General features: G+C 44.5%; 1 protein-coding gene across 1 annotated transcript in view; it reads left to right on the top strand.

Moving 5' to 3' along the window:
• Nucleotides 1–12401, top strand: part of LOC138665409 (gastrula zinc finger protein XlCGF48.2-like) — a 128243-nt gene that overhangs the window by 70712 nt on the left and 45130 nt on the right. The window contains exons 4-6 of the mRNA XM_069752861.1: nt 5717–5831; nt 9230–9310; nt 9508–9608. Of these exons, the coding sequence (XP_069608962.1) occupies nt 5717–5831; nt 9230–9310; nt 9508–9608 (297 nt within the window). The remainder of the gene's footprint in view (nt 1–5716; nt 5832–9229; nt 9311–9507; nt 9609–12401) is intronic.

Below are 12401 nucleotides of genomic sequence, written 5' to 3' on the forward strand. Positions count from 1 at the left end.
TCCAGACCTTGGGGAACCTGAGGAAGCAGTGGACTGAGTCTGGTGTGGAAACATCCAGAGCCACCGTGCACAGGCGTGTGCAGGAAATGGGCTACAGGTGCCGCATTCCCCAGGTAAAGCCACTTTTGAACCATAAACAGCGGCAGAGGCGCCTGACCTGGGCTACAGAGAAGCAGCACTGGACTGTTGCTAAGTGGTCCCAAGTACTTTTTTCTGATGAAAGCAAATTTTGCATGTCATTCGGAAATCAAGGTGCCAGAGTCTGGAGGAAGACTGGGGAGAAGGAAATGCCAAAATGCCTGAAGTCCAGTGTCAAGTACCCACAGTCAGTGATGGTGTGGGGTGCCATGTCAGCTGCTGGTGTTGGTCCACTGTGTTTCATCAAGGGCAGGGTCAATGCAGCTAGCTATCAGGAGATTTTGGAGCACTTCATGCTTCCATCGGCTGAAATGCTTTATGGAGATGAAGATTTCATTTTTCAGCACGACCTGGCACCTGCTCACAGTGCCAAAACCACTGGTAAATGGTTTACTGAACATGGTATTACTGTGCTCAATTGGCCTGCCAACTCTCCTGACCTGAACCCCATAGAGAATCTGTGGGATATTGTGAAGAGAAAGTTGAGAGACGCAAGACCCAACACTCTGGATGAGCTTAAGGCCGCTATTGAAGCATCCTGGGCCTCCATAACATCTCAGCAGTGTCACAGGCTGATTGCCTCCATGCCACGCCGCATTGAAGCAGTCATTTCTGCCAAAGGATTCCCGACCAAGTATTGAGTGCATAACTGAACATTATTATTTGTTGGTTTTTTTGTTTGTTATTAAAAAACACTTTTATTTGATTGGATGGGTGAAATATGCTAATTTATTGAGACAGGTTTTTTGGGTTATCAGGAGTTGTATGCCAAAATCATCAGTATTAAAACAATAAAAGACCTGACACATTTCAGTTGGTGGATAATGAATCTATAATATATGAAAGTTTAATTGTAATCATTACATTATGGTAAATAATGAAATTTAACACTATATGCTAATTTTTTGAGAAGGACCTGTAGATAAATGCTGTTTCAGTGCTGATAAAAGGAGATTCTCCTCAGGTTTTCCATTTGCCTCAAATCCACTAACTTCTTCAGTGGTGGTCTGATGGCTTCCTGAGAGGACGCATCTCTCTGTGCTCCTCATCTCCCGGACCCTCCATCCTGTGATAAACCGCCATCCTGACTGAATCTCTCACTGGAGCTTCACTTCAGGAATCCCCTGCAGCAGTTTTGGAGTGGTGCTTAGTCACAGATCAGTGTTTTCCTGCTGCGGCCTAGCCTGCCCTGGCTGCTGAGCTGTGTGGATTCTGCTCAGTCAGCTGTGACGCAGCTGCTCCTGACACCTAGTGAGTGATTGAATGTGGAAGAGAATGGTGAGGGTGAAGTCCAGGGTGCTATGGTGAATTGGCATCGGGAATCCACAGGAAAAGCTGGGTGAAGTGACTTCATTAATGCTTCTCATGTGGAGCCCAGCATAAAGTAGCAGCTGGTGCTTCTAATCCATATTGCACAGTGGTTCAACAGTGTAGGACAGCTTCCTGCCTCAGCAGTGTTCCTGACCCGTGACTGCAGATAGTACAGCTTAGTGGAAACGGCCTCCCTGACTGACCTGAGTTTACTGACATTGTCAGAGGCCATTTTCTCTGTGCTTTATTTTCTGGATTCTTGTGGAACAATGCCACCTGCTGATATTTAACAGTAGCAAAGCCTATATATTAGACCTAAAATGAACCTGTCAGCAGGATTGTACACCATAACCTAAAGACAGTGTCAGGTTGGCTCCGTTATACTGATTACAATGATACATTGGTTGATGGAATCCGTCTAGTGGTTGTTGTTTAATCTTTATTTTCAGTTTTGAGTTAATGATCTGCTCGTGCTCTGAGGTGGCCTGTGGGGGAGTCTTCATGTGGTGCTCTGTTCCCTCAGTGACCTGCCCCCTAGTTTACATATTGAATATTATATATACTGGATATTATATACACACATGGTCAAACTTGGTACCCCTCGTTTAATGACAGAAAAACCCACAATGGTCACAGAAATAACTTGAATCTAACAAAAGTAGTAATGCCTGTCCCAACTGTCTGTCACAATGACGCCCCTCCTACTGCTCCCTCCACACACCGCTCCGGATTATGAAAATTCTAATGCCAGGCCCCCCGAGCTCACAGGCTTCATACACCAGTAAGGCTGGGTTCACACTGCGTCTAGGCAGTCCGTTAGACGGACTACGTTACACCGCAGCATAAACGCGGTGTAACGTAGTCCCATTACGGCTGCCATTGACAGCAATGTCGGACGCATCGCTAGCGCACGCCCACAATGGGCGTGTGCTAGGGATGTGCCGTCATTGAGTGATGGACCCGGATACGCAGGCTGCAGCGTTTCCGGGTCCGTCACTGCTAGTGCAGATAGAGCTAGCAGCTGCTCTATCTGCGCTAGCGCCATTGAACGCCGGCACTTGTGCTAGCAGCAGGCCGTCAGCGTATGTGCTGAACGGGCTGCTGCTAGCGCAGTGTGAACTTAGCCTTAGGGTAATAATCCCATGATGGCGGCCCTGAGTAGGGGGATGTTTATTTCTGGCATTGCTGTGCAGAGACCCTTCTTAAGAATAGTGAGATGTCTCTGACTACTGAGGTTGAAAGGGCTGAATACATTTCAAAAACCTGACCTGCACATCCAAACATAGACTGAGTGTGAACAGGTGCTGAACCCAGAGTCGCCAACTCGTATATAGTTAAATAAATAGGGCAGCACACTGCAGCGCCAAAACATGCAAACTTGAAAAAACGAAATTTGAACTGCATTACTGCACTAGAAATATGAAAAATGAGAGCTTTTAGCGCACAAAAATGGCCAATTTTATGTGTACCTCGTAGCCACGTTAAGGCATCTCTCTCATACGAGGTCCTACGTTTGACCTACCTCCCTGAGAATAAACGTCTCCATCTGAATGGGTACATGTAAAAACCTCTTCTTGGACTCAAATTCTCTCTCTATGTGGAGGGGTATTGGACCTACTATAATTAAAACACCTGAAGCTAGGAGGCGGGGAGTGCACGATCAGAAGGCTAGAGAATACATTTCAAAAACCTGACCTGCACATCCAAACATAGACTGAGTGTGAACAGGTGCTGAACCCAGAGTCGCCAACTCATATATAGTTAAATAAATAGGGCAGCACACTGCAGCGCCAAAACATGCAAACTTGAAAAAACGAAATTTGAACTGCATTACTGCACTAGAAATATGAAAAATGAGAGCTTTTAGCGCACAAAAATGGCCAATTTTATGTGTACCTCGTAGCCACGTTAAGGCATCTCTCTTATACGAGGTCCTACGTTTGACCTACCTCACTGAGAATAAACGTCTCCATCTGAATGGGTACATGTAAAAACCTCTTCTTGGACTCAAATTCTCTCTCTATGTGGAGGGGTATTGGACCTACTATAATTAAAACACCTGAAGCTAGGAGGCGGGGAGTGCACGATCAGAAGGCTAGAGAATACATTTCAAAAAACCTGACCTGCACATCCAAACATAGACTGAGTGTGAACAGGTGCTGAACCCAGAGTCGCCAACTCGTATATAGTTAAATAAATAGGGCAGCACACTGCAGCGCCAAAACATGCAAACTTGAAAAAACGAAATTTGAACTGCATTACTGCACTAGAAATATGAAAAATGAGAGCTTTTAGCGCACAAAAATGGCCAATTTTATGTGTACCTCGTAGCCACGTTCAGCACCTGTTCACACTCAGTCTATGTTTGGATGTGCAGGTCAGGTTTTTGAAATGTATTCTCTAGCCTTCTGATCGTGCACTCCCCGCCTCCTAGCTTCAGGTGTTTTAATTATAGTAGGTCCAATACCCCTCCACATAGAGAGAGAATTTGAGTCCAAGAAGAGGTTTTTACATGTACCCATTCAGATGGAGACGTTTATTCTCAGTGAGGTAGGTCAAACGTAGGACCTCGTATAAGAGAGATGCCTTAACGTGGCTACGAGGTACACATAAAATTGGCCATTTTTGTGCGCTAAAAGCTCTCATTTTTCATATTTCTAGTGCAGTAATGCAGTTCAAATTTCGTTTTTTCAAGTTTGCATGTTTTGGCGCTGCAGTGTGCTGCCGAAAGGGCTGAATAGGCATACATTGCTAATCCCCAGGCCTCGTGTAAGCCGCAATGGGCCCAGGAATTACTTATTCTGACAAAGGAGCAAACACAAAAGAAAATGCTGGCGACGGAGGCTGCCATTTTTGAGGTAGAGGATAGTTATTGGCTTGATTGGCTCATTCTGAAGCCACCTCCTATATCCATTCCGTGTGTCAAGAATCCACAGTGGGAATTCCATACCGACCCACATCTGACTAATGAGATTTTTGGAGAATTTTTTATCAAGATTTGTAAACTTGTCTCCCAGATTGTAAACTCTTTTCTACCTGGTCTTCCCCTTTGATGCTTGTCTCATAAGCAATCAGAAGCACTAGATCCCCCGATTAGTGAAGTGATAGAGATGCTACTAAAGTACTACCTTCTGGGAAAACTCCTGGAACCAATGGTTTGGTAAGGGATTGGTACAAGACTAATTGTGATTTGGTTAAACATCGTTTGTTTGAGCCCTGAGAATTTTGAGATGGGAGCTTCCTGACTCAAAAGGGAGGTGCTGCCAGTGGTCTTACTGAAGCCAGGGAAGGGCCTCATGTCTCCTGATTCTTACCACACTATTTTGTTACTTAATATATTAAAACTCTAGCTAAAATTCTTGCTTTGAGATTGAGTCTGGTTCTGTCATCATTAATACATCCAAACCAAACTGGATTCATTCCAAGTAAAACCCCCAGCCCTTAACATTCAACCTTTATTCTTAAATATAGCAGCTGCCCGTGATGATCCCTCTCCCGGTTTTTTTGGACTATTTTTTAGATTTCTGTGCTAGAAAAATGATTATAATGGCATGGAAATCCATGGAAGTCCCCTGTAGGCTCCAATTGCTGCAATTACCTGTAGTCAAGAAATATTTTCCATTATATAAAGTCCTCTATACTAATAGGAGATGTGCTTGTAAGTTTGGTAAGGTATAGGGATGGTGGTCAGCAATAGCAGGCTTCTGTATGTTCAGTGCTCTCATATGTCTGCATGAGCTGGTAATGAATTACATTTTGGGGGATGGGGCATGGAAATGGAGACCACTATGATTGTGTGTTATGTATGAGGATGTATGTACTAAGTGTATGTATAGGTCTCTTTAGTTGTTAATTATTATTTTCATTGTCTTTAAAAAATGGAAAAATGGAAAATAGAGCCTTTCAAAGGAAGAAATGCACATGAACTCTATTGGCAAACATGCCAATACTGGTTTATATCTGTAAAACCCTCAGAATAAAATGCTTGTGGCAAGTTTGGCATGAGTTTTCAGTTTGGGCTTCCGCGATGAGGGTTGGTATTGGATCCCATGTGGCTACGCTTGTTGCTCCCGCTCCCCTTGTCTGAATATGCAAATACATTTTGTCTATCTCTGTCCTTGGTTTATTGCTTTAGATTACTCTCAACTGTTTTACTTATCTTTTTACTTGCCCATGTTTCTTTATTCTCCCTTCTTGCCTCCATTTTGTAATTTTCTCCTCCAATAGCCATCCCCCCATTCGTCCTATAATATTTTGTGTCATCTAGGGCGAACACTTAAAGGAAGTGAAAGACGAACCCGTGACCAGTACTGAAGAGGATGCTCGTGTGTGGGCTACACTGACGTGCAAAGAGGAAGACATCCCCATGAATATAAGTACTGGTAAGGTGCAATGGGATAGCTAGACAGTAGCATGCTCGACCGGGGCCTACAATTATCTGAGACATTTAGGCTATGTTCTCAGAAAACGGAACAAAAATTCAGAATTCTTTGGCAAAATGCACTTGTTTGCTTACTGACAGATGAAGGTAGGGGGCCTCCATTGCGGTGGCCATCTGTTTTCCATTCCGTGTCAATTTTTACAACAGAAGAAAAAATGCAGCATGCAGACATTTTTTTCTTTGTCATACCATTTTTGGAACAGACAAGCAGAACTCCCAGATGGGCATGTGAACAGAGTCTTAGCTACTTACCCTGTTTTTTTGCTATTTGTATTTTCTTGGAGAAAATGGATGGAGTTCATCATCAGAGTTTCTAAAGCAGCATTTTGAGGAACGTGGGTTCCTACTTCTGTCCATACAGTGTTAGTATCTGTGCCAATATCATTATTGCTGCTTCTCTTGGGATTACACACTATATATTTCTTCTCAGAATTCTCTCTTAAAGTACCAAGAAGGACCTGTCTGTCTTGGTGATCACACAAGCTCAGAAGCTGGGCGCATGCAGTCACATCGGACGCACAGCAGTGATTGACAGGCAGGTTCCTAATGTAACTACTGGAATCTTCCCGTTTAGCCCCCTAGATGCCACCGTCAATAGCAAACCACATCATCTAGTTGGTAAGATGAGGGGAGCTACCTGTCATTGCATCTCTGATGCATTGCTAAACATGGCCTCCATGTTCATAGAGTGGGGCTAATGAGTGGCACCACCTTGTGGGCCGAATAAATGGAAAAAATATTGTATTTAAAAGTGTAAGATACAAACCTAAATCCACAAAAGGCTCCATTTTACATCAAAACATTCTTATTTTTAAATTATAATAAATACAAAATAAATCTATTTGGTATCACTGCTTCAAATACAACCTGAATTATACAGCTCAAGCATTATTTATCTTTCACAGTAAATAGTGTTAAAATAAAAAGAATACTAAAATTGCTGTTTTTTGCATTCCACCACCCAAAACATCTAAATGAAAAAATCATCAAATAAGCAAACTATCATACAATCGTGTCAGCAAAAAAAAAAAAAAAAAAACGTTATTGCTCTCAATATAAAAACAAATAATTTTTCCTAAAAAGTGTTTTCAATGTGTAAGGCTACATTCCCACAGTGAGATTTTGGTGAGTTTTTCACGCTGCAGAATTTCTGCACCTATTATTTAAATAAGGTTACTTGTGGGTTTTTTATTGCATTTTTACATGCGTTTTCAGCTTGTTTTTGACACTGCGTCACTTTTTGTTGTGTCCCACCTTAAATAAAGCTGCTTTGTTTTGATACCTCCTGGTATTTAGTATTTAACTCCAAAAGCTTTATTGATATACTAGATGGAGGCCCGATGCTATTGTATCGGGAGGGCGGTAATGTTACGATGGGGGCAGGCTTTGCAGCGTTGAGAATCTCTCCCCCCATGTGCTCACCCACCTATCCACTCTCTCTTTCCCCATGTGCTGACTTCTCCTGCCTGTGATCTCTTCTTTGACTTGCCTACCCCATGTGCTATCCCCCTTGTCTGCTGTCTCTCTCCTTCCTGTGCTGTGTTCCTGTACAGAACATACCACAGCTCCTGGGCAGGGGAGGAAGCAAAAGACAATACTGACATCACAGGAGGATACATTTTTTGAGGTAAAGTATTGTTTAAAAACAGTCAGTGAAATATTTTACCTGACAAAAATGAATCCTCTGTGATCTCCTGTAATATCAGTATTGTCTTTTGCTTCCTCCCCTGCCCAGGAGATGTGGTATGCTCTGTACATGGTAAGACACAGGCAATTTTTTAAAATGAACTTTCGTTCATGGGAAAACCCCTTTAACGTGACCGGCTTCCTCTGCCTGTAGATACGTCGCGCATCTGCCGCTGGGATCAGCCGAATGATTCACTGCGCCTGCACGGAATTTGCGCAGGCGCAGTAAATCAAGCCGCCGCCATCTTTGTGCAGACAGATTACGGCGGTCACATTAAAACTGCACATGCACTCCTCCTGTACAAAGATGGTGGCGGTCAGTGAATCATTTGGCTGGTCCCGGCGGCGGCATATACAGTGTGTGTGTGGTGCGTATGGCGCATACAGTGTGTGTGTGTGTGGTGCATACAGCATATACAGTGTGTGTGTGGTGCATACAGCATATACTGAGTGTGTGTTTGTGTGGTGCGTACGGCATATACAGTGTGTGTGTGTGTGGTGCGTACGGCATGTACAGTGTGTGTGGTGCGTACAGCATATACAGTGTGTGTTTGTTTGTGTGGTGCGTATGGCATATACAGTGTGTGTGTGTGTGTGGTGCATACGGCATATACAGTGTGTGTGGTGCGTACAGCGTATACAATGTGTGTGTGTGTGTGTGGTGCGACGGTGTTCCGCTGGTGGTACCGTGCAAGAGGCTGGTGCCACCAGCAGTTTCCATATTGAGGAATCCATCACTTGGGTGTCCCAATATGGCGATTCGGTGAACTTCCGCCACTTGGAATTCTGGGATCCAAACACATCTGGACGGAACAGGATGTGAAGACATTACAAGGAAAGTATATGTTAGGATTAGGTGCAGAATACATACACTTTTGATGCGTTTCTGCAGTGGAAATGCACAAAAAACACTTGTAGGGTTTTTTCTGCAGATTTTCTGCACCTAATGCTAGTCTATGGGAAAATCCGCACATAAAACTCAGCATATCCTCAAGAGAAATTGACATGTTACGGATTTTAAACATGCACCCAGGTGAGGTTACGCTGAGTTAAAAATGAGCACGGTGGGCATGAGATTTCGATAAATCCCATCCACTTTGCTGAAACTGTAAGACGCTGCATTTCTGACACAGCAAAAATACGGAGCATCAAAAACGCATGAAAAGCTCATGTGTAAACATAGCCTAAAAGTAAGAAAAAGATAGCAGGTTAATACTACCTTAATCTTACTGACCAGCTGAATAAAGTTAACATATTAACTATGCCACTCGGTAAATGCTTTAAAAAACATCCGTGAGCTTTGGGTCTCCTAGCCCATACTCGACAGCCTCATGCCAGTTCGTGCATTGCAGTCTGTACTCAGACTGCAAAATACAGATGTGGGAAAAAGGCCTCATACTGCCTGGTAGCCTATAAGATCCTACCTCCAGCAGGGCCATTGTTAGGCTTCCGGTTGTCACCCTGCAATTTTTTATATTGAACTGACTGGGGACAGAGGGAGCCAGGGACAGGACGCCTGTTAATAAACTAATGAGAACTGACACGTTCCATTAGTACCTGAAACAGCATGAAAGTGACAGACAAACGGTTCAAGATAATGTTTCTTTTAAGATGGACAACCCCTTTACGTGGCTGTTTCCATATTTTATACAGATCAGTCCTGTCAAGACTGCCCACAAGAAAATGTCACTGGAATTCAGTGTGGGGAGGAAATTGCTACAAGCATAAGTTCAGGTAATCAAAGCGATTCCTTCAAAATCAGCCTACAGTAGTTACATTTGTTGTAGTTAAAGGTCCACCACCCTCAATAAAGGCACCCCGATGAGTGGTGTAGGCTGGAGAGGATGTATCAGACATTTCTAGACACCTGGTCCATCATGTTATAGTCCCTGTAGTACTCGTAAAACATCTCTTTCCATTTTCCTATTCAGGTGAATCAAAAGTCAGTCATATGCTTCAAAGACCGGTGGATGCAGCAGACAACATTGCTGATTTCCCAGATGGACGCAGAATGGATTCCTTTGAGACAATGGTACATGATGATTTTATTGTTTGTGTAAAGCAAGATAAAACAGGTTTTGACTGACATGTATAAATGAGTGCGATGGTTAAAAAATGGCTGCTCTCCAGAGATGGGATCTCGTAACTGCTTTCAGATCCCCCAACCTCTTTAAAAAGCAGGCTGGTCTACATATGAGTCTACAAGGACGTTCTGCAGGAGTGGGGAGCCAGCTGTCAGACACAGCTGAATAGGGAAGGCAGAAATGGTTTATTACCACGTCTGCTTACTGACCAGGGTGTACACAGTGCTGAACAAGCTGATAGATGATCAACAGGAGAGGGAAGCTCTGAGTGCGGGGAGGGAGCAAAAGCTGTTTGGTCTCAGAAGACAGAAAAACAAGTATTTGAAGCAAAAAAGTATTTTAATGTTCAAGTGCTTTCAACAGTATTTTATGACTTTATGGAAGAATGGAATGTGAACTAATTTTAATGGGAATCTGTCATGTCCCAAAACTGATATGAAACTATTTAACCTCTATAAAACTCATACTTGCACTGTAGATGTTTGTAAATGTGTTGTATAGAAAAACAGTTTTACTACATGTGTAAATGAAGGTGCTTAGGTACACCCTTGGTGTGGTGAAGAGTTTGGTTCGTTCGCTGCACAGAGGAGTCTACAGCTGCTATACAGAAGAGGAAGATTAGCGTGCACTGCACACACTAACATGGTGCACATTCTCATCCCTCTCATGTCATCATCAGCCTCCACTGCTTTATGATCCTGTGTGCAGTGAGCGGCCACTATACACAGGGGAGTGGGATGAGAACTCTGCCCTTGCACACAATGACACTGTGTATGCAGGTGATCGGCCGCTCCAGCGCCTATTTATGTAGGGCTGGGGAGTTAGATCAGGCAGCGTTCAAAAGCTTGTGCTGCCAATGTCCATGATTTTAGGGGAGGAGTAGTGTAATCAAGAGGGTGGAACATTGCACCGAAGTCCACTTACATATGTTTTAAACTTTTATAAAATGCAATTACTACTATCTACATTACCAGTATAATTTTTTATAGGGACTAAATCCTCTATGTGAAGATCTAAATAGTTACATTTCAGTTTTGGGTATGACAGGATTGCTTTAACCCCTTTCTGACATCTGACGCACTATTCCGTCCATGTGACCCGGGCACGTACGACCATGGACGGGATAGTACGTCATGCCCTTTAATGCGACACTGCGACTTAAATCATAGCGATAGCATTAAAATTCCGACACCATCTTACCTGGAGGAAGATGGTGTCGGCATCCCAGGGCCTAACTCCGCCCACCTGGTCTCCTGATCTCTGTGATTGGCTGTTGAATTCTGCACAGCCTTTTCAGCCTTTCTCATTGTTTCAGCCAATCAGATTATCAGATCCAGTTATCAGTGCACGTGCCTGCCATTTTCCTTTTTTTTATCACCCCCTTTGCGCCACCTGACTACAACCGTAATTGTTGATCACTGATCTCTGCCCGATCTCTCTTCATCCACCCCAATCCCCCCCTTCGCCCTCCTTTTAACCCCCTCCACCCCCCTTTGCACCGCCTCCATGCGCACATTTATCAGCCGCCGAGCGTGGATTGTTGACGCAGTTCACCGATCAACATTCGTGCTCGCTTTTTTTTCTCAGTCCCCTTTGCACCAACTCCATATGCACATCTCTCAGCCGCTGAACTTTGATAAGTGACCCAGTTCACTTCTGAGAGCTCATGCCTGCCGATTTCCTTTTTTTTTCACCCCCTTTGCGCCACCCCAGTGCGCATATCCAGCAGCCGCCAAACTTAGATAAGTGAAACAGTTCACTTATCAGAGCTCTTGCCTGCTCTTTTCCACTTTTTTTTACCCCCTCTTTGCGCCACCTGACTACAACTGTAAGTATTGATCCCTGATCCCTGCCAGATCTCTTCATCCACCCCAATCCCCCCATCTCCCCCTTCCCCCTATTTTTACACCCCTCTACCCCCCCCCCCTTTGCGCCACCTCCGTGCACACATTTAACGTTGATAAGTGAAGAAGTTCACTTATCAGAGCTCGTACCTGCCGGTTTCCTTTTTTTTCACCGCCCATTTGTGCGAACTCCATACTCGCATCCCGCAGCCGCCAAACTTTGATGAGTGATGCAGTTCACTTATCAGAGCTCGTGCCTGCCATTTTCCTTTTTTTTCACCCCCCCTTTGCGCCACCTGACTACAACCGTATGTTTTGATCCCTGATCCCTGCCCGATCTCCCTTCATCCACCCCAATCCCCCCATCCCCTTCCTTTTTACCCCCTCCACCCCCTATGCGCCGCCTCCGTGCACATTTAGCAGCCGCCGAGCGTTGATTGGTGACGCAGTTCACGATCAACACTCATGCTTGCTTTTTTTTCTCAGCCCCCTTTGCGCCAACTCCGTACGCACATTCCACAGCCGCTGAACTTTGAGAAGTGACGCAGTTCACTTATCAGAGCTCGTGCCTGCCGGTTTCCATTTTTTTCACCCCCATTTGCGCCGCCTGACTACAACCATAAGTGTTGATCCCTGATCCCTGCCCGATCTCTCTTCATCCACCCCAATCCCCCTCCCCTCTCTTTTTACCCCCCTCTACCCCTTTTTTCGCCGCCTCGGCGCGCACATTTAGCAGCCGCCGAGCGTGGATTGGTGACGCAGTTCACCGATCAACACTCATGCTCGCTTTTTAATCTCAGCCCCCTTTGCACCAACTCCGTACGCGCATCCTGCAGCCGCCAAACTTTGATAAGTCAAATAAGCGAGAAAACAGCCGCACTCTCTTGGGTTATAGCT

This window comes from Ranitomeya imitator, chromosome 2 (assembly GCF_032444005.1).
Source record: "Ranitomeya imitator isolate aRanImi1 chromosome 2, aRanImi1.pri, whole genome shotgun sequence".
Lineage (NCBI taxonomy): Eukaryota > Metazoa > Chordata > Amphibia > Anura > Dendrobatidae > Ranitomeya > Ranitomeya imitator.